The sequence below is a fragment of the Cervus canadensis genome, chromosome 19, assembly GCF_019320065.1.
Source record: "Cervus canadensis isolate Bull #8, Minnesota chromosome 19, ASM1932006v1, whole genome shotgun sequence".
Lineage (NCBI taxonomy): Eukaryota > Metazoa > Chordata > Mammalia > Artiodactyla > Cervidae > Cervus > Cervus canadensis.
The window spans coordinates 27,537,182-27,560,188 of NC_057404.1; the positions used below are offsets into that span (position 1 = coordinate 27,537,182).

Below are 23,007 nucleotides of genomic sequence, written 5' to 3' on the forward strand. Positions count from 1 at the left end.
TTTCTTGCTCCCCTCTGGGTAGAAACACATTTTCCTGATGCAGATGGGCCAGCCAGGAGCCAACCCAATCTTAGTGGACCCACGTCATGGTGGTCCCCGTGGACACAAAAACTTAGAAAACCCAGCTGCTGTCCAGGTCTGCAGGTGATGCCCATCCTCTACTCCAACTCCTTGTTTCCAAGGCCTACCGTAGGAAGGACGACACTAAAAAAAAAAATCAAGATATCAGATGATCAGGCAATTCCATGCCTGGGTATATAGGCAGAACCAATCTTAATCCCAAAGAGGCAGGCACTGTAAACTTCACTACACACTCACTCTTCAAGAACACAAGTCAAGCAAGTGGGGAATGTATCCAGGGAGAGATGAAACTAGGACAAAAAGTTGCACAGACAGAAAATGCAATATGACAGAACCATGATGAAGAATGAATGAACATCCACCTCAGCAACAGGAATGGACACATATAAAAAATACTAAATAAAATTAATTAGATATAGGAACACAAACATTGCGTGGTAATTATTAGTGATGGAATGGAAAACTCAAACAAATAAACCACATTAGAAAAGAGAAACTGGCTTATTTATCTGATGCTCAACAAAGGGAAAAGGAGGGAAAAAAACTAGAAATTTGAAGGCATGAATAATCTACACACACTAATACATGTATAAAAGACAACATCAACTAAATGTAATTGAGAGTAAAAGGAAAGCTGGTCATAATGCTTTAATAACCTGAATTAGAATGAAAGCTCCAAAAATATGGAAGCTGTAGATGTATCAATGAATTGCCTGTCTCTACACAAGATCATGGTATCTGGTCCCATCACTATGGCAAATAGATGAGGAAACACTGGAAAGAGTGACAAACTTTATTTTGAGGGGCTCCAAAATCACTGCAGATGGTGACTGCAGCCATGAAATTAAAAGACACTTGCTCCTTGGAAGAAAAGCTATGACAACCTAGCAGCATATTAAAAAGCAGAGACAGGCCAGACAGGAACCGCCGAGCGCTAACCAGATTCTCTTCGTTGGGGTGGAGACCCGGGCGCCTCCAAGATGCCGGCTTACCACTCTTTCCTCATGGACCCTGACACCAAACTCATTGGAAACATGGCACTATTGCCTATCAGAAGTCAGTTAAAAGGACCTGTCCCTAGAGAGACAAAAGAGACAGATATTGTGGATGAAGCTATCTATTACTTTATGGCCAATGTCTTCTTCAAAAACTATGAAATTAAGAATGAAGCTGATAGGACCTTGATATACATAACTCTCTACATTTCTGAGTGTCTAAAGAAACTCCAAAAGTGCAATTCTAAAAGCCAAGGCGAGAAAGAAATGTATACACTGGGAATCACTAATTTTCCCATTCCTGGAGAGCCTGGTTTTCCACTTAATGCCATTTATGCCAAACCTGCAAACAAACAGGAAGATGAAGTGATGAGGGCCTACTTACAACAGTTGAGGCAAGAGACTGGACTGAGACTTTGTGAGAAAGTTTTTGACCCTCAAAATGATAAACCCAGCAAGTGGTGGACTTGCTTTGTGAAGAGACAGTTCATGAACAAGAGTCTTTCAGGACCTGGACAATAAAGCCAACCTCGGGTGGACCCTGGCTCCACAGCCGTGGGCAGCATTCACGGCAAGATGTACACAGTTCTTTGCCTTTATTTCATAAAGTTTTATACAGAGGGGAGAAGAGCGTGTGTCTTTACTTGAAGAGCTCTTTATCAAGAATTTGGGGTGGGATGGGTGGCGAAGAATGAGTTGTTGCCTGGTGATTTGAAATGTCTGCAGTATTAAGCTGGTGCTTAATAAATAATAATAAAGAAATTTCTAACATTTCATGTCAAAAATATAAAATAAAAAAAATAAAGAAAAAGCAGAGACATTACTTTGCTGACAAAGGTTCGTCTAGTGAAAGCTATGGTTTTTCTAGTAGTCATGTATAGACGTGAGAGTTGGACTATAAAGAAAGCTGAGCCCGAAGAATTGATGCTTTAGAACTGTGGTGTTGGAGAAGACTCTTGAGAGTCCCTTGGACTGCAAGGAGATCCAACCAGTCTATCCTAAAGGAAATCGGTCCTGAATATTAATTGGAAGGACTGATGCTGAAGCTGCAACTCCAATACTTTGGCCACCTGATGCGAAGAACTGACTCAGTGGAAAAGACCCTGATGCTGGGAAAGATTAAAGGCAGGAGGAGAAGGGGACGACAGAGGATGAGATGATTGGATGGCATCACTGACTCAATGGACATGAGTTTGAGTAAACTCCGGGAGTTGGACAGGGGGGCCTGGCATGCTGTAGTCCATGGGTGCCGGACCTGCCGGCTAGATGAACAGGTCAAGGACGCAATCACCAGTGCACCTGAGAAATAAAAGACTAAGAAAGATGGGGTTGAGAGGGACGGAGTCAGCTTGCGACTGATTCCGACGACTTTATTGAGGCGTAACATACATATATATACTAACAGGATTCACCAAATTTTAGATCAAAGACTTGTATACGTGCAGAACTGCAGATACTAGTTTTAGGAGTTTATCTTAACTCCAGCAGGGCATGGCACCAGTGTCTTATAATCAGGTAAAGACTACCTAGACATAAGCCATTCACAGGAGCCCGATAATCTTATCAGAGTCAGGAAAATAGGCAAATGGTGGCTGCAGCGATTTCCTTGAGGGAGGTGAGAAAGGCCAATTTGCACTTTAACAAATCAGGGGTGGCGGGACAGAGAGGGCCCTTTTGATCTCTCTCAGGGCCGAGAAGGGGCCTGAGCAGTCAGGCCGGCTCCCCGCATCTCCCCCTTTTCTTTTGACTAATGGCCATTATATCTCCCTCGAAGGAAATGGCCGCGTTTGCAAACGAGAAAACATCAGCAATCTTTTATTTATCATCTCAGATATGCATTGACAAATGCAAGGGCCAAAACACAGCAATAACAATATGCATATAATGATGAAAATTATAGATTTCCACCAACCACTATGAAACCAGGCAGATATCTGACTCCAAATGCTGGAGTCAGAAAAATCCATAGCGGCTACTTGTTGTTTCATATCTTCTAAAGCATCAGAAACATTTGAGGAATAATCAGGAATATATACACAACACTCCATTTTTATTAAGGCACATGTTCCCCCTTGAGAGGCTGTTAGAATATCCAGAGCCATACGATTTTGTAGAACTGCTTTTCTCATCTGTTTTTGTTCTTTATTAAGAGCCTCTAAAGCTCTTCTAGTATCTGTCAAAGCTTGTTTTGTAAAATTGTTCAAAGCCTCTACCCTGAGCATAATATCAGTGGCTCCTAAAGAGGGCACAAAAATTGAGGCTAAATAATCATACCAATGAAAAACAGAGCATGACCACCGGGCTTTAACATAAGGTAAATTAACAGGTTGACTAATTTTTTGCTTATGAATTCTCCCAGGGGCAAACACAAACCCTAGGGTACATCTCCCCACCCATCCTACAGGGAGCCAGGGCCAAAGGTTGTATCCACAAATCCATCGAGTGTTATTTGGGGCTACCCATCTTATACCAGGGCTATTTTCCCAATCTGTCCCTGGCCAAATAACAGACTTGTTGACAATAAATGTTACATCCATTACAGTCTTACATTTGTGGGTAGGCAATAGTCCCATATGTTTCATGTGATATCCTGGAAATTCTCGGCCTCCAAATGTTGGTACATGAGTCTTTTGCTCCCAGCAAATGTCAGCAGGGGTCAGTAGCTGTCCTTTTTCAGGGGTCATCCAGAAATATTCGTCCCAAACTTGGTAGTAGTCACCCTCAAATCGATTAAAATCATTAGGAGAAGAAACAGATCTATTTTCGTAATATAAGTACGCATTAACAATTTCCTGATAACTTTGTGTTACATTAAAATAAAAAGAAGAAGCGTGTAAAGGATCAGAGCATCGAGAATCTATATCAAAATTAACTGTAATTAAGCTTCGATGTTTCTTCTGATATTCTTTTAAAAAATCACATAAAGCCGAAGTTTCATTTTTTGGAAAGGGAAGCACCCACCAGGGTAATCCTTCTGTAACCGATAAAGGCATGCTTGTGCAGACCCAGCAGGCTGTTTCATTGTAAAAATCAGCATAAGAATGAGCCCAGGAAACGAAAGCATTGGCTTCAGCCTGAGGGAAGGCTTGATTCATTATCGCGCATGCCAAAGCGAGGGCGATAAGCCAGCGCATATCGAGGTTGGGCCGTCTCTGCAGCCATCCTCCTTGCTTGAAGGATAAACTCATGCATCTGCTGATTTGTCGGGAGAAGATTCCTCTGCTGTAAAGTCAGCCGACCTAATTGCTGATTCAGTAATCTCCTCCGTCTGGCGTACCAGCCTTTCCGGGAGCCAGCGCGGTGCTTCGGCGTCCTGTGGAAAAACACATACCTGACCCCTCCCCCAAATTAACACGGGATCTGGGCCATGCCAGTTATTATCCAGCGGGTCTTTCCACAAGACCATTGGCCTTTTGCTGGAAATCTGAGGGTCCCAAAATCTCTGCGCGGCTGAATGTCCTTCTTTATCTAAAATTAAAAAATTTAAAATATATAAAGCGTGATTAAGGTAATTTCTGGGTAGAAGGGGGTAGAGCTCCCCTCTCTGTATTTTTTGAAGCTGTAGTTTCAAAGTTTGATTAGCACGTTCCACGATGCCTTGACCCTGTGGATTATAAGGAATGCCTGTTTTTAGGGTGATAGAAAAAGAGGAACAAAAATTTTTGAAGGCAGAGGAGACATAGCCGGGGCCATTATCAGTTTTTATAATCTTTGGCGTGCCTAAAACGGAAAAAGCATAAAGACAATGTGAGATAGAATGTTTTGCGGCTTCACCAGTCTGTAAGGATGCCACAATATATCCTGAAAAGGTGTCAATAGATACATGAACGTACTTTAAACGACCAAAGGAAGGGACATGAGTGACATCCATTTGCCAAAGATGATTCGGTAGAAGCCCGCGAGGATTAACACCAAGATGTGGAACTGGAAGAAACTTAGGGCAAACAGGACAAGATTTAACAATTTGTCGTGCAGTCTCTCGAGGGATTTGAAACTGCAAACGAAGAGTATTACTATTCTGGTGATGTAGCGCATGTGATTGCTGTGCTGCTTCCACCTGTGAAAGAAAAACTCTAGTGTGAGAATCAGCCATCTGATTTCCCATAGATAGAGGTCCAGGAAGCCCAGTGTGGGCACGTAAATGTCCAAAGAAGCAGGGTAAGGTGCGCTGTTGCAGCAGAGACTGAATTGAACGTAACAAATGTTGAATGTTAGAATTCACAGTAGAAATAAAGGGAACAGTTTCTATATATTGCAAAGCATGAGCAATGTATTTGCTATCAGTAAACAAATCAAAAGACTGTGAGGAATATCGTGAGCATATTTTATGAATGGCTGAAAGTTCTATTTCTTGAGCCGATGTATAGTTCATCTGCCAGGAGAAAGGGGTATCATTAACCACAAAGGCAGCAGTTCCATTGGAGGATCCATCAGTAAAGATCGTAAGAGCATCTTAAATAGGAACATTAGAAACATTCTTTGGAAAAATAAATGAATGCTGGCTGGCAAAATGCAAAAGTTTATCAGAAGGTAAATGATTAATAATTTGACCTGTAAAGGAGGAAAAGGCCAAAGCCCACTAGTCATTAAACTGAAAAAGCCATTCCTGCTGTTCTTTGGTATAGGGCACATAAATGTAAGCAGGATCGGCTCCCAACATTTCTCTGGAAAGACGCCTTCCTTTGGCAACGAGGAGGCTAATGAAATCAAAAAAAGGAGTAAGAACTTTTGAAGGCGATACAGGTAAATGGATCCACTGTAAGGGAGCATTTTGATATAACACTGCCGTCGGGGTATGTTTAGAGGGAAACACATATAGTCCCCACGGTTGAGAAAAATCACAGTAGGTAGCAAAATGCTGAGAGAGGGCCTTTTCAACCAATGCCAGAGCAGCTCGCCCCTCATCGTTTAGTATTCTAGGGGAGGAAGGGTCAGTTGTTGATTAAGGTTTCGAAATTGTCCTTCCTCCATTAGCATGTCAAAAGTAACCTGCAGCCCATTACGGCGGTTACGGTCTTCAATGATGTTACAGACCTCGCCGTATTTTGAGCACCACAAGAGATTAGGAGGCAAGTATTGAGATGAAAGACTTTCAATTATGGCTAGAGTAAACGGCGCAGTAGGCCCGTATTGAGTGCAAGCTTGTTTCAGTTGTTTAAAAGGCAGAGGCTCATGATACCTCTGATGATTAGCATCTTGAAAAACAGGGAAAATCATAGAATATCCCTCAAGATTTTCACCCTGTTCTCGGGCTGTTTTCACAGCCATTTGTAGTGGTGAAAGTATTGGCCTTTTTAGGCTAGATGGAACATATACTGGCGCTGTTGGAATCAAAGGCGCTTCTGCGAGAGGAGGGGGAGGGAGCGGGACCGGCGGCGGCAGCGGGTCAGGATCTAAACCGGCTATAACAGATGGCGTTTTAGAATGCAACGGCCTAGTTGTATTTATGGGCGATAAGTCTAGTTGTTCCATTCTCTGAGATATGGATGTTAGCATCTCTCTAAGTTCAGAAAAAGGGGAGCCTTGGTCTTTATTCTTTTGTTGAGTTACTATAAAGGCATCCCATCCTTCTTTGTCATGCTCAAAAGCCTGCTCTTTTAAATCGTCTTCCTCATCAGGAGAAAGTTCTGAATCTGAGTCTTGTTCTAGAGCAGTAGTCTCATTATCATTTTTTCTGGAACCTGAAACAATTGGGGAGTCATATATGTGCTCCACTACCTGTTGGGGGGCACCTGAACACTTGGGTGTTATAAATTTCAAGGCTGTTTCAAGTTTCCTACTCTCGTGTTCTGGGTTTAAACAATCTCTTATTAGAGTCCATAGAGAATAAGCATCAAGAGGAACTTTGTCTGGTCCACAGAGGGTATAAACTGTTTGAATTTGTTCTCCCACCTTTATCCAAGTTTCAAGGCTAATAGTTCCTTGCTCTGGGAACCAAGGACAAGTTTCCTCCACAAAGACAAGAAATCTTTCTAGTTTCTGTTTAGAGACAGAAATTCCTCTAGCTTTTAGCATAGTTTTTAACATAGAAACAAAGAACTGTCTACTATTACTTTGCCCCATAATTTTTACTCTCAACTATACCCTCTCCACCCACAGTTTTCCAACAATACCTGAATAGGTGAGGCTTTCTCCCGGGATCACTTTCAATATTTTTGGGTGGCTGTGCTCTGGGATCCGCCCACGTCCCTCGTTCTGGCGCCACTTGCCGGGCCTGCCGGCTAGATGAACAGGTCAAGGACGCAATCACCAGTGCACCTGAGAAATAAAAGACTAAGAAAGATGGGGTTGAGAGGGACGGAGTCAGCTTGTGACTGATTCCGACGACTTTATTGAGGGGTAACATACATATATATACTAACAGGATTCACCAAATTTTAGATCAAAGACTTGTATACGTGCAGAACTGCAGATACTAGTTTTAGGAGTTTATCTTAACTCCAGCAGAGCATGGCACCAGCATCTTACAATCAGGTAAAGACTACCTAGACATAAGCCATTCACAGGAGCCCGATAATCTTATCAGAGTCAGGAAAATAGGCAAATGGTGGCTGCAGCGATTTCCTTGAGGGAGGTGAGAAAGGCCAATTTGCACTTTAACAAATCAGGGGTGGCGGGACAGAGAGGGACCTTTTGATCTCTCTCAGGGCCGAGAAGGGGCCTGAGCAGTCAGGCCGGCTCCCCGCACATGGGGTCACAAGGAGTCAGACATGACTGAGCGACTGAACTTAACTGACACATACAATAAAAAATACACTGTAAAACAATGATATTCTTGTAAAAATTTAAATGAAACAAAGAGAAAAAAAAGAACTGAACTCGATTCCTCTCTAAACTCCTTTAGCCTGGTTAATGCCAGGTCCCTGCAGCCTGAGTAAGTTGAGATCCTGAGGCTGAAATATGGTGGGGTTCCGGGAGGAAGGGATGGTGTCTCAGCATCTGAGCCCCTTTCAGACCTGTATTCCTCATTCCTCTCTGCATGGGAATGCAAATTCTCCAATGCAGACAGACCAGCCAGGACCCAACCCAATCTGAGTGCACCCATATCAGGATGGAGGCCCTGGGCAGGAGGAGTTTGGAAAACCCAGCTGCTCTCCTCCTCTCCAGGTGATGAGATCTTTAATGCAACTTCCTTGTTTCAAAGACCTCCCCTAGCCAGGACAAACGCCTCCAGGGGACCTCCATGCAGGGCTTCAGACTTGTTCCTGAGGTGAAGGCTGAGAGGGAAGCCCTAGGAAGACAGAAGCCCTCAGGCATTATTCTGGCCCAGGACATTCCCAATGACAGCCCTGGAAGCCCAGATCCACCAGGGCTCTGCTTCCCCAGAACCAGAGTTGGGCATGAAGAAGTGCTGCCGCCTTGTGGACATTAACTACAACGGTCACATCAGTGCTCCTGGGCACTGAAAGTTCACAAGGCCTGAAGGGCTGCGAAGGACCCCAGCCTACAAGAGACAATTGGGAGGAAAGAGCAGGGGCAAAAACAGTGCACATCGGGACGTCTTTCCAGAGGTGGTCTCAGCAGTTAAGCATGACTCACACCAAGCAAAGAAAAGAAAATGAAAAAAATTTAACATCACCCAGGAAAAGAACATCCACATCCATAAAGATTAAGGAGAAATGATTGAATCTTGCACCAGGGTATCATTACCCCCCAGTCAGAGTGCTTATCATTTAAACATCCAGGAACAATCAATGCTGGGGAAGGTGGGAAGCCTCCTAAGCTGTTGGAGAAAATGAAAATTGCATAAAGCCACAAGCAAAACACTACAGAGCGTCTCATAAGACACTGAAAACCAAGCCACCTGATGATCAAGCAATTCTATGCCTGGGCATATAGGTGGAGAAAGGCTTCTTTCGAAAAGACCCAGGTCCCACAAGTTCACCTCAGAATGCACTCTTTCAAAGAGCCGATGTATGAACAAGGTAATGGAAAAATGAAAGTGCGGGCAAAAAGTGATACAGAGAAATACTGGAATTGACTAAGCCATAAAAAGGAACATAGTAATGTGTACCTCAGCAACATGAATGCACCTAAGTATGATGATACTGAATAAAATGTAGTACATATAGAAAGACAAACAGAAGTGTTATCACATAGTAGTGGAATGGAAAACTCAACAAGGGGAACTACATTACAGGAAGAAATACACACAGAAACTTAAAAAACAAACATAGCTTACCAAAGGTAAAAGGTGGGAAAAATAAAACAACCCCCCCCCCCAAAAACTGGAAATTAGGAGTTGGGAGAAAGCTATAGAAGCTAATACATATTAAAATAGGTCATCAACAAAATGCTAGTCCAAATGCTTTAATAACCGGTGTTAGAATGAAACTTTCAAAAACCTGACATTTGCAGATATGTCAATGAATCCCGTGTGTACCTGTACAACAAACAACACACTGTAAATCAGTGCTATTCCTATAAAATCAAAACGCAATTAAAAAAAAAAAAAGCTGCACTCCCTACTTTTCTCTCAACTCCTTCAGCTCAGTTGGGGTCCCATCCCAGCAACCAGACCAGACTTGGACCCCAAGACTGAAACATGGGTTTAGGAAGAGCGGTGGATATTCTAGCATCTGAGACCTCTTTCAGGCTATTATTTCTTGCTCCTCTCTGGGTGGGAACACATTTTCCTGACGCAGATGGGCCAGCCAGGAGCCAACCCAATCTTAGTGGACCCAAGTCATGGTGGTACCCGTGGACACAAAACCTTGGAAAATCCAGATTCTGTCCAGGTCTGCAGGTGATGCCCATCCTTTAGTCCATATCTCCTGGTTTCGGAGGTCTACCCTAGGAAGGACGACAGTGAAAATCAAGATATCAGAGGATCAGGCAATTCTGTGCCTGGGTATATAGGCAGAGCAAATCTTAATTCCAAAAGAGACAGGCATTGCAACCTTCACTACGGCATTCACTATTCAAACACCCAACTCAAGGAAGCGAGGAACATATCCAGGAAAGGATGAAAGTATGAGAAAAAGTTGCACATTGAGACAACATAATCTGACAGGGCCATAAATAGGAATGAACTGATATCGATCTCAGCAACAGGAATGGACCCATATGTGAAAAGACTAAATAAAATAAATTTGACTTAGAAACACAAACGCCCTGTGTTACTACTTAGTGGTGGAATGGAAAACTCAGCAAAATGAACTTAGGACCCAACCCAATCTGAGTGCACCCAAATAATGATGGAGGCCCTGGGCAGGAGGAGTTTGGGAAACCCAGCCGCTCTCCTTTTCTCCAGGTGATGGAGATCCTGAAGGCAGCTTCCTTGTTACAAAGTCCTTCCCGAGGGAGAACAGCAGCCTCCAGGGAGCCTCCATGCAGGGCCTCAGACTTGGTACCGTGGTGGGGGCCGAGAGGGAAGCCCTAGGAAGACAGAAGCCTTCAGGCCTTTTTCTGGCCCAGAACATGCCAAATGAAGCCTGGAAGCTGGCACTGAGTCTCAGCTTTCCCCAGCCACCAGATCTGGGCAAGGAATAGGCAGAAGGCCTGGGGGCTGTCAGGAAATAGGCTGGGAAATGTACTCCAAGGAGAACTGAAGTCGAGATGAGTTTTCAGAGGCCAGTCTCAACAGGGAAACATGACACACACCGTTTACAATCAAACAGAATATAAAGACACCTCCCGGAGTCTGGTCTACATTGTTAATGATCAGAGAAAAGGGACTCAGATTGCAAGGAAGTATCACATCATGCCAGTCAGAGGGAAGGTGTATCATTATCACTTTTATGAACCAAAACTTCCTGAGTGGGTCCTGGATAAATGAAAAGTTCCTAAGCTGTCAGTGGTTATGAAAAATGTAAAGAACTACCTGGACAAAAACTCTGTAGAGTTTCCTTGGAAACTACGAATAAAAATAAGGCAGTCAGATCATCAGGCACACCCATGCCAGGCCCTCTATGCAGAGGAAACCTCCAGTGAAGGACACAGGCACTCCAATACTCCCCACAGCACCTAATACTGACAAAAGTCAAGACAGTGAAGAGGCCAGAATGTCCATGGAGTGATGAATGGATAAGGAAGACCTGCTCCAGAGAGACAAGGTAAACTTAGCCATAAAGAAGCATAACCAAGAAACCTTTCTCATTAACATGGACGGAAGGAAGGAAAGCATGTTCGACAGATGGATAAAGGCAAGTGTCATGTGATATCACCTGGAGGTGGATTTTATGTAGTAATTCACAACTGAGAAATAGACTTTAGAAGACATACTCATTAAAGAGAAAAGGTGGGAGGAGAAGATAAAGTCCGAGTGGCTGAAACTTATACACACATGCACACACACACATATAAATAGAATAGGGCACCAAAATAGCCCAACTGTATCACAGGAAACTATGCTTGCTTCCAGACAGTCTATGAAAACTAAAGCTGTCTCCAGAAGCAGGCCGGCCCACCAGAAGCAAAAGCAAGCCTAGTGTATCCCAAGTATGGTAAAACCCCTGCTCTGGTGGAGCTTAGAGAGCCAGCTGTCATCCTGGTTTCCAAGTAATGTGGATTCCTGCTCCAGCTTCCTCCTTTAAAAGGCCTCGCCTAAAAACACCAGAACTCTCAAGAAAGAGATTTTGCAATGGGTTAAAATTGGTCCCGCATGAATAGCACGGCCAAGAAGGATGAAGATAGAAGCCCTTGGGCCTTTTGATGGTACGTGGCATTCCAAATCACAACCCAGGGGGCCCGGTGTTACTGAGGTTGTGGTTGGCCCCTCAACCAGAGTGCCAAAGGAAGCAGCCATATCGCCTTCAGACACTTTGGGTAACAGAAACACTGACATCTCAGCATCTGGGCACAAAATATTCCCAAGGCATAGAGGGTGCAACCGACACTCACGGTCCTAAAATGTCCTGGGGGAGCCATCCAAAATAATTGAAATCAGGATAAATTTTGGGGGCCAATTTCAAGAGGTAAATACCACTCACATTGTAGCAAATGATAAAACGTTGGCAAGATAAAACCTAGGACACGGTGGTCTCCATTGCTAATGATTAGAGGCAAGACACTTAAAATGGCAAGGAAGTATCCCCTCACACCACACAAATTGGTCCTCCTTCAAATATTTACGAACAATAAATGCCAAAGTGGGCATGGGGGAAAAAGGAGACTCCTAAGCTGTCATAAATGGAAATGCAAATTGTAAAGGACCACATGGAGAAGAGTACGGAAGATCCTTAGGAAACAAGATATACGGCAATCACGTCTTCAGCACTTGCACATCTGGCCCCCTCTCCCATAAACTCCTTCACTGGAAAGGACCCAGGCACCTGAGCGTTTCCCACAGCACTTAGCTTTGACAACAGCCCGGATACGGAAGCGGCCCAAGTTCCCACGGACAGATGGATGGATAAGGGTGGAGTGCCACAGGACAATCAAATTTTAGCCACAGAGAAAATAAGGCCGTTCTCAGCACCATGGATAGAAGTCAGTAAAATAAGAGAGACAGAGGGGCAATCAGCCTGTGATATCGCTTAGAGATGGAATGGGAAAACTCATCTTATGAATGAATTCAGAACAGAGAAAGTGACCCAGAGACGTTAAAAAACTAAGCCAGGGTTTCCAAAGAAGAAAGGTGTAAAGGAAAGATAAATTAGAAGGTGGTTGAATCCTATACACACTAACAGATACTTCTGTGTGTGTGTGTGTGTGTGTGTGTGTGTGTGTGTGTAAAATAGATCATCAAGAAGACCACTGAATTATCACGGGGAATTTGACTCAGCTGGCTTTAATAACGTCTAGGGGTATAGAAGCTAAAAATAATGGGTATGTTTAGAGGCATAACGAAACTCCTTACTGTACATCTGAAAGAAACAAGCATTGTAAACCAATGGTATTTCTAGAAAAATCAAATGCAAAGTTTATGAGAAAAAAAAAAAAAAGACAACAACCATTGCCTACTCTACTGCTTTCTAGCCTCTTTTCCCTGAGCTAACCTCAGTCTCTGCAGGCTGACTAGGCTTGATCTCTAGGCCGGGATGTGCTGGGCCTCAGGGAGCCAGCAAGGTGTCCCCAGAACACAAGCCCCCTTTGCACCTGAGCTGCCCAGTCCAATCTGCCCGGGACCACAGTCTTCACACGCAGGCCATCCCCCAAGAACAAATTCAAGCCTAGTGCATCCCAGGTATGGTCAAGCCTCTGCGCTGGAAGAGCTTTGAAAATCCAGCTGATCTCCAGGTCTCCAGCTGATACGGATCCCTATTCCAGTTGCCTTTTTCAAAACCCTCCCCTAAAAACACCACCACCTCAAAGACAGTGATTTTTCAGGGGTCAACATTTGTCACAAGGGAAGTGTCGGGGGGATAGAAGCCCTTGGGCGTTCCTCTGGCACATGGCATTCCAAATGACAACTCAGACAGGCAGGTTTCACTAAGGCCCCTTCGGCTCCATTAGAGAGAGTGGGGAATGCAGAAGTGCTGCCGCCTTGTGGACACATCTCATAACAGCAACAGCGAAACCTCTGCGGCAAGGAATATTCAGAAGGCTTGGGCGCTGTCAATGACACCAGCATTCAGGAAATAGTCTGGGAAAAGTACTGCTCCAGAGAGACAAGGTAAACTTAGCCATTAGGAATAATAAATAAAACACCTTTCTTTATAACATGGATGGAAGTAAGTAAAGCACATCGACAGGGAAAGGCAAGTGTCGTGGTATCATTTAGAAGTGGGATTTATGTACCAATTTACAGATGTGAGATAGATTCAGAAATGTTAGAAACAAACATAGTCTTATTTAAGTGCAAGTTGGGAGGAGAGGATAAATTTCAAGGCGGCCAAGTACTGTACATTCACACACACTTGCATACACATGTACACACACACAGATCAGTCACCAACACATATCTACTCTATATCACAGGAAATTCTACTCAACATGCTTCAATAACATCTATGGAAACAGAAGCTGAAATTAATGTATAGATATAAATCCTCTTTCTGTTCATCTGAAACAGACTATACGTTGTAAAGCAATGTTACCCCTAGAGAAAGAAAAATAAAATTTAGAAATAAAAAGTTTAATCTGGTGTTCTCTTTTTTCCTTTTCTTCCGCTAGTGTCATATCCATGCAGCATAAGCAAGTTTGGGGTCAAAGCTGGAATATGTGGGGCTCGGGAGGAAGAGGTGTTTGTCCCAGCACATGATGCCCGTGTGGAATGGTGGTGCCTGGTTTCCTAGCATTAAACCCCAATCTCTAGTCAGGAGGACCCTCCAGAAGCTAAAGCAAGTGTGGTACACCCCAAGTATATGGTATAGCCCCCTTGCTGGAAGAGCTTAGAAAGCCAGATGTTCTGGTTTCAGATCATGCAGATTCCTATTCCAGCCTCCTCCTTTAAAAGATCTCTCCTGAAAACAACAACATTCAATATTGTGAATTTTTTAGGGAAAAGATCTGTGCTGGGTGAACAGTCGGGAGAAGAAATCTGAAGACAGAAGCTGTAGGGCTTTTTGTTGACACATGACATTCCAAATTACAGCCCATCACCCCAAGTTTCGTTAATACTCTGGTTGGCCCATTAACCAGAATTCCACAGAAGCAGTGATACGAAACACTGACATCTCAGCTTCTGGGCACACAATATTCCCAAGACCTAGAGATTGTGAATGACACTTGCCATCAAAAAATATCCTGGGAGAGCAATCATAAGAAATTTAAATCAGGATGAGTTTTCAGAGGCCAATTTCAAGAGGTCAGTATTACAGCATTGAATTTTTTTTAAAAATAGAAAGGTATAACCTAGTAAACAATAGTCTACTTTGCTAGTGATCAGAGACAAGTGACTTAAATTGCAAGAAAGTATCACCTCACACCAAAGTACTTATCCTTAAAATATTTATGGACATTAAACGCCAGATTGGGTGTTAAGAAGAAAGAGGACTCCTGTGCTGTTAGATGAAATGCAAAGTGTAAAGAATTCAATGGAGAATTGTACAGAGTTTCCTTAGGAAACTAAAAGCAGAGCATTCAATTCTTTAGGCATTCTCATGCCTAGGCATACACTTGGAGAAAACTTTTCTTTGAAAAGACACTACAGGGTACTTTTGCCCCCTTCTGATGCCTATGTCAGAAGCTTTCTCTATCTCCTTTATACTTTAATAAAACTTTATTACACAAAAGCTCTGAGCGATCCAGCCTCGTCTCTGGCCCCGGATTGAATTCATCTCCTCTGGAGGCCAAGAATCCCGCGTCTCATCGTTCAGCAACAACCTTTCATCTTGGGGGCTGTCCGGGATCCTTCAGGACAAGATGGGCCTGATAATCTATGTGAGACTACTTCTGCTGACTCCAGAAATCCTGAGTCTGCTGTTTGATCCTCAAGACAATGCCTTTCTGTCCTGGGCTCACTCCTATGCTGCATCCCACAATCGGTCTAACTGCTGGGTCTGCGGAGCACTCCCCACTTCATCGGTGGAAGGCTTCCCGTGGTGGACATCTCCACTTCAAGGAAAAGACTTTCTCCAAGTCTGCGAATACCTTCGACAACAATCACATGTGATGCCTCTTCTTCCTCAATGACATCTAACAACCCTAGAATGGACTGGTGTAATACTTTGTACCTTAACTATGGACATAACGTGACTTTTCATTTTGATTTTAACTTGGTTTAATGACTATTTTGCCTTACATCTGTAACTGTATAATGGGGTTTTCTAACCGTCTAAAAGCTTTTAATTTACAAATAGTTGTCCGAGCTCCTATGAGTGCCACAGCCTCCTCCAACTATTACTTGGAGCCCCTGGATCAGACATCCTCACTATGAGGATTAGGAGAATGTGTTGCCTCACCAATTTAGGGACAACGCCCCTTGTCAGCTCGGAAGCAGTTATGGAATGAGAACAACGTCTGTTTTCCCTAGGCAACATAATTCTCCTAAAAGAAAAGGGGGGAATGAGAGAGTCATTTCCTAGGCAGGTTGATAAGAAGTCTAGGGGTCCCCAAGGAGAGAGAGGTCTGGGATATTCAAGGAGGAAGAAAGGACAAACTTTTACTTTTTTTCCTCTGCATTCCTTAGGATTATATAACAATAATGTATCCTGCTTGAGGACAGTCTTTGGATTAAACTCTCTGGCTAATTCTGTTATCTTAAAACATAAATTATGGGAGTAGGTCTGGTCTTTACAAGGATGTATCCTGCCTGAGGACAATCTTTGGATTAAACCTTCTGGCCAACTCTGTTATCTTAAAATGTAAATTATGGGAGTGGGTCTGGTGAGGTCTTTGCAACCTCCAGACATTCTTTGGATTCATTGGAGAGTATATAACTCCATTGCTAACACTAGCAAAGGGGTACTCTTTTGCCCCCTTCTGATGCCTATGTCAGAAGCTTTCTCTATCTCCTTTATACTTTAATAAAACTTTATTACACACACACACACACACACACACACAAAGACATTACACCCTACCATTTCCCAGAGCACTCACTATTTACAACAGCTAAGACATTGAAGCAGCTGAAATGCTGTGAACAGATGAATGGATAAAAGACTACCACAGAGAGACAAAGGCTATTTAGCCAAAAAGAAGAATAAAACAAAGCCTTTCTCAGCAACATGGAGGAACTCTGAGATGTCATTCTAATTATATAATTTATAGAAAGACAACCATCTTGTGACATTTTTTACAGGTGGAATTGAAAACTCATACCAATGAACTAGTTTACAAAAGAGAAGTAGACTCATAATTAGAAAAAACACTTAGGCTAACTTATGGGAAAAGTGAGAGGAGAGAATAAATTAGGAGTTTTTAGAAACCTATACACACTAATTTATATATAGAAAACAGATCATCCATGGAGACCTACTCTATATGATAGACCTATTTTATATTGTGTTTTGGTCAACACAGTTTAGTAACTTTTATGGGAACAGAAGCTGAAGAATGTGTGTATGTGTATATATATATCTGAATCCCCTTTTGTACCCCTGAAAACAGCAAAACAGTGTAAATCATCAATACTTCCAGAAATTGCTAAAAAAAATTTTTAAGAAATTAAAGAAAATAAAAAAGAACTGCCTACTCTACTTGTCTCTTGCCTTTTCCCCCAGGCTAGTGTCACATAACTGCAGCCTTAATAGGCATGTATTTCAAGGCTGGACTGTCGTCAAGTTGTGGGAGCAGGGGTGGTTGTCCTAGCACATCAGCGCCCTTTCGATTGAGTTACCATGTGCCCTCTGCAGGAAGGACAGTTTCCATCCCCAGATGTGCCTTGAAGAGCTAACCCAAGCTCTGAGCAAGGTGTAGCCCCCGGGCTGCAAGAGCTTTGAAAAGCCAGCTGGCCTCCAGGTGATGCGGATCCCTACTCCAGCCTCCGCCCTAAGGATGACGGGAGACCCGGGTTCAATCCCTGAGTTGGGAAGATCCCCTGGAGAAGGAAATGGCAACCTACTCTAGTATTCTTTCCTGGAAAATCCCATTGACAGAGGAGCCTGGTGGGCTACATCCAGTCCATGGGGTCGCAAAGAGTCGGATTCGACTGAGCGACTTCACTTTCAAGGATGACAGCCGACTCAAGAAAGTGATTTTATAGGGGTTCAAATTCATCCTGGGATAAGGGGAAGGGGGTAAAAGTACAAAGACAGAGCCCTCAGGCTTTTTCTGGCACATGACACACCAATTTATAAATCAGGAATCCAAGTTTCTCCAGGGCTCTCGTTGCCCCATGAGCCAGATTTGGGCATGAAGTGCTGCCGCCTTGTGGACATTGCTGTAACAGCAACTCTAAGACCTCTGCTGCTGGGCAGAGGACTCACAAGGACGGCGATGCTAGAATGACGCAGGAAAGTGAAAGTCCCTCAGTGGTGTCCGACTCTCTGCGACCCCGTGAACTATACAGTCCTTGGACTTCTCCAGGCCAGAATACTGGAAGAGGCCCTCAAGAAATATCCTGGGGGAGGTAAGTGAAAAATTATTCACATCAGGACAACTTTCCAGAGGCCAATTTTAAGGGTAAATGTTAGTCACACTATTTTGAAAAAATTAAGAAAACCACAGGAAACAATGGTCAACATCGCTACTGATTAGAGACAATGACTCAACATTGTAGTGACTCACACCGGGAACTTCCTTAATGGCTCAGCAGGTAAAGAATCTGCCTATAATGCAGGAGACACAGGTTCAATCCCTGGGTTGGGAACACCCTCTGGAGAAGGAAATGGCTACCCACTCTAGTATTCTTGCCTGAAAAATCCCGTGGACAGAGGAGTCTGGTGAACTACAGTCCTTGGGGTTGCAAAGAGTCAGACATGACTGAGCAAATAAGCACATCACCTCACTCCAGTGAGACTGAGTATCAGTAGAACATCTATGAACAATAGATCCTGGAGAGGCCATGAGAAGAGGAAGCTTCCTATGCTATTGGTGAGAATACAAAGTGTGAAGAGCTACATGAAAACAGTAAATATGTTTTTTCAAATAAAGTAAAAATAGAGCAAGCAGATGATCAGGCATTTTCACACCAGGGCATATATTCTGAGAAAACCATAATTCAAAATGCCACATACACCCAACATTACTGCAGCACTGTTCATAATAGATAAGATGTGGTAACAAGGAAAATGTTTAATGACAGGTGAGTGAGAAAATATGTGACATATAGAGACAGTAGAATATTACTTAGCTTTAAAAAAGAAAGTTATTCATGGCAACATGGATAAATCTGGAGATGACCATGCTAAGTGAATAAGTCAAAGAGGAAGACAAATATCATCATTATTTGTTGTTCAGTCACTCATCCATGTCCAACTCTTTTTGATCCCATGGATTGCAGCATGTCAGGCTTCCCTGTCCTTAACCGTCTCCCAGAGCTTGCTCAAACCAATGTCCATTGAGTCAATGATGCCATCCAACCATCTCATCCTCTGTCATCCCCTTCTCATCTTGCCTTCAGTCTTTCATAGCATCAGAGTCTTTTCCAGTGAGTCAGTTCTTCACATCAGGTGGCCAAGTATTGCAGCTTCAGCATCAGTCCTTCCAATTAATATTCAGGACTGATTTCCTTTAGGATTGACTGGTTTGATCTCCTTGCAGTCCAAGGGACTCTCAAAAGAGCCTTCTCCAACACCACAGTTCAAAAGCATCAATTCTTCAGCCTTCTTTATGGTTCAACTCTCATATCCATACATAAATACTGGAAAAACCATAGCTTTGACTAGATGGGCCTTTGTCAGTAAAGTAACGTCTCTGCTTTCTAATATGTTGTCTAGGTTTGTCATAGCTTTTCTTCCAAGGAGCAAGCATCTTTTAATTTCATGGCTGCAGTCACCATCTGCAGTGATCTTGGAGCCCAAGAAAATAAAGTCTGTCATTGTTTACATTGTTTTCCCATCTATTTGCCATGAAGTGATGGGACAGGATCACATGGTCTTCGTTTTCTGAATGTTGAGTTTTAAGCCAACTTTTTCACTCTCCTCTTTCACCTTCATCAAAAGGCTCTTTAGTTCCTCTTTGCTTTCTGTCATATGGGTGCTGTCATCTGCATATCTGAGGTTATTGATATTTCTCTTGGCAATCTTGATTCCAACTTGTGCTTCATCCAGCCCAGCATTTTGCATAATGTACTCTGCATATAAGTTAAATAAACAGGGTGACATACTCCTTTCCCAATTTGGAACCAATCCATTGTTTTATGTCCAGTTCTGTTTCTTGACTTGCATATAGTTTTCTCAGGAGGCAGGTCAGGTGGCCTGGTATTCCCATCTTTTGAAAATTCTTTCTTGTGATCCACACAGTCAAAGGCTTTTGAGTTGTCAATGAAGTAGAAGTAGATTTCTTCTGGAATTCTCTTGCTTTTTCTGTGATCCAACGAATGTTGGTAATTTGATCTCTCATTCCTCTGCCTTTTCTAAATCCAACTTGAACATCTGGAAGTTCTCGGTTCATGTACTGTTGAAGCCTAGCTTGGAGAATTTTGAGTATTACTTTGCTATCATGTGAAATGAGCACAATTGTGTGGTAGTTTTAACATTCTTTAGCATTGCCTTTCTTTGGGATTGGAATGAAAACTGACCTTTTCCAGTCCTGTGGCCAACTGCTGAGTTTTCCATATTTGCTGGCATATCGAGTGCAGCACTTCGCAGCATCATCTTTTAGAATTTGAAATAGCTCAACTGTAATTCCATCACCTCCACTAGCTTTGTTTGTAGTGATGCTTCCTAAGGCCCACTTGACTTCGCACTCCAGGATGTCTGGTTCTAGGTGAGTGATTACACTCATATGATCATAATTATATGTAGAATATCATAATTATATGTGGAATCTTAAAAAGTGTTATAAATGAACTTCTTTAAAAAGCAGAAGCAGACTCACAGACCTCAAATAATCTTTGTGAAGAAAATTTGTAAAATATATTACAGATCATTACACATCAAGCTGAAAAAATTAAGGAACATTTACATTTTATCAGATTTATTTCCCTCCAACTTAATCTATGCCAGACATTGGCAAATCAAACCTGCAGATAATATACAGCCCAATACCTTGCTTTAAAATCAAATTTTATTGATTGACAAGAAATAAACCCCTAATAAGACATCATGCCTGTCAAAATGGCTATCATGAAGTGTATAAAAAATGTGACTTCCTGGTGGTCTAGTGGTTAAGACTCTGCATTTCCAGTGCAGGGGGTGTGGCTTCTGTCCCTGGTGGGGAACTATGATTTTCCATGCCTCAAGGCATGGCCAAACTAAGATTAAAAAAAAAAAAGAAAACAACCAAAGATAAGACAAACAAAGGAAAAACAAATGTTTGAGGCTATGGAGAAAAGGGAGCCATAGTCCTCTTAGTGGGATTGTAAATTGGTTTACTCACCATGAGAATAATATGGAGGTCCTGAAAATACTAAATTAGAGCTATTATGTTAGCCAACAATTCCACTGCTGGGTACATATCCAAAGAAAATGAAAACATTATTTTGAGACGATACATGCTCCCCATTGTTCGTAGCAGCATTGTTTATAATGCCCAGATATGGAAGCAAACTAAATGTCTATCAACAATTGAATGAATTAAGATATAGCATGTTTGCACAATAGACTATTACTCAGCCATTAAAAAGAATAAAATTCCACCACTTGCAACAACACGGATTGACCTAGAATGTATTATTTCTAGTAAAACAGAAAAAGACAAATACTCCATGTTATCACTTATGTGTGGAATCTAAAAAATGCAAGAAAGGAATATATATCAAAACAGCAATAGACTCACAGAGGACATACTAGTGGTTACCAGTGGGGACGGTGAAGTGAGGAGGCAGAGACTGCTGTTTGTCTGTCTCAGTCTAATACCCCTATGTATGAAATAGACAAACAGGGATATCTTGTACAACACAGGGAAATACATCTATTATTGTTTTTCTTTGGTTGTTTTTTCCTTTGGCCATTCCACAAAGCACATGGGATCTTAGTTTCCCAACCAGGGATCAAACTCTCACTTCCTGCATTTAAAGCATTGGGTTTTATCCAGGGGACCATCACAGAATTCCCTGTTCTGTAATAACTTTAAGTGGAACATAATCTATACAAATATTAAATCACCCCTGAGGTTAAATGTAATACTGTAATTCAACTATACTTCAATTAAAAATATATATATAATGGATTTTCAAAAATTTTATTATATACTTTGTATATGATTTTTGTGTTAACCTTCAGACCATATATAGGATAAAATTGAATGATCGGATAAAAGATTTTCCATACAAAAATACTTGCCTGACTAGTCTATTATAAGGTACAGGAAGACTAAGTCAAACCTCTCAAAGAAACAAAGGTATTAATTTATCAAAAAATTATGACAGCTATGAATATATATGTATCCATCACTGGAGCCTCTAAATATATAAAGAAAATAGTAACACGTATGATGGGGGAAATGTACAGAAATAATGGTAAGAAAAGTCATACCCCACTTTCAACAGTGTATGGATCAGGGGTCCCCAGCAACCCCTGCATAGGAACCAGGCCGCACTGTAGGAGGTGAGTGGTGGGTGATGGAGCGAACCTTCATCTGTATTTATAGCCACTTCCCATGGCTTGCTTTGTTACCTGAATTCCACCTCCTGCCAGATCAGTGATGGTATAATCAACATAATGCACTTGAATTATCCCGAAACGACCCTCTACTCCTGCGTCCATGGGAAAATTGTCTTCCATGAAACTGGTCCCTGGGTCCCAAGAAGGTTGGGGACCACTAATACAGATCATCCAGACAGAATATCAATCAGGAAACAATGAACTTGAGCACGCATTTGATATCAAGTGAACCTGACATATATAGTACATTTCACTCAACAGCAGCAAAATTTCTATTCTTTTTAAGTACACGTAGAACATTTCTTAGGATAGATGGAATGTTAAGCCACAAAAGTCTTCAAAAATCAAAGAAGATTGAAATCATATCAAGTATGTTTTCTAACCACAATGGTATGAGACTGAAAATCAATATTAAGAATATTTGAAAATTGAGGAACACTTAGAAATTGAACAACGAGCTTCTGAACAGCGAATGTGTGCAAAAATAAATCAAAAAGGAACTTGAAAAATATCTTAAAGCAAAAAAAAAAAAACAAACCTGGAAATACAAAGTACCTAAACTTACAGAAGACAGGAAAAATTCAATTCAAAGATTTGTGTTTACAGTGATAAAAACATATATTAAAAAAAAAAGTTCTTGAGAGGGGATCAAGATGATTCAATAGAAAGATATTGAGCTCACCTCCTTTCATGACACACTCAAGTTATAACAACTTAAACAGGAATTATCTATGAGAATGATCTGAAGACTAGTAGAGAAAATTTCCCACAACTAAAAATACGAAGGAAAAACCACAAGGTAGGCAGGAGGTTTGGAAAGTTTAGTTAAAACTCACAACTCCGGCACAGTCACTCACTACTAGAAGCTATCACAACGGCATAGGTCCTCCACAAGG

At 42.1% G+C, this 23,007-nt stretch overlaps 1 protein-coding gene across 1 annotated transcript; it reads left to right on the forward strand.

Annotated features, from left to right (window-relative positions):
* Nucleotides 1-998: 998 nt before the first annotated feature.
* LOC122422192 (actin-related protein 2/3 complex subunit 3-like) lies at nt 999-1,887 on the forward strand. The gene has a single exon (XM_043438501.1). The coding sequence runs from the start codon at nt 1,062-1,064 to the stop codon at nt 1,596-1,598; it is 537 nt and encodes a 178-aa protein (XP_043294436.1). The 5' UTR covers nt 999-1,061; the 3' UTR covers nt 1,599-1,887.
* The last annotated feature ends 21,120 nt before the right edge of the window (nt 1,888-23,007 follow it).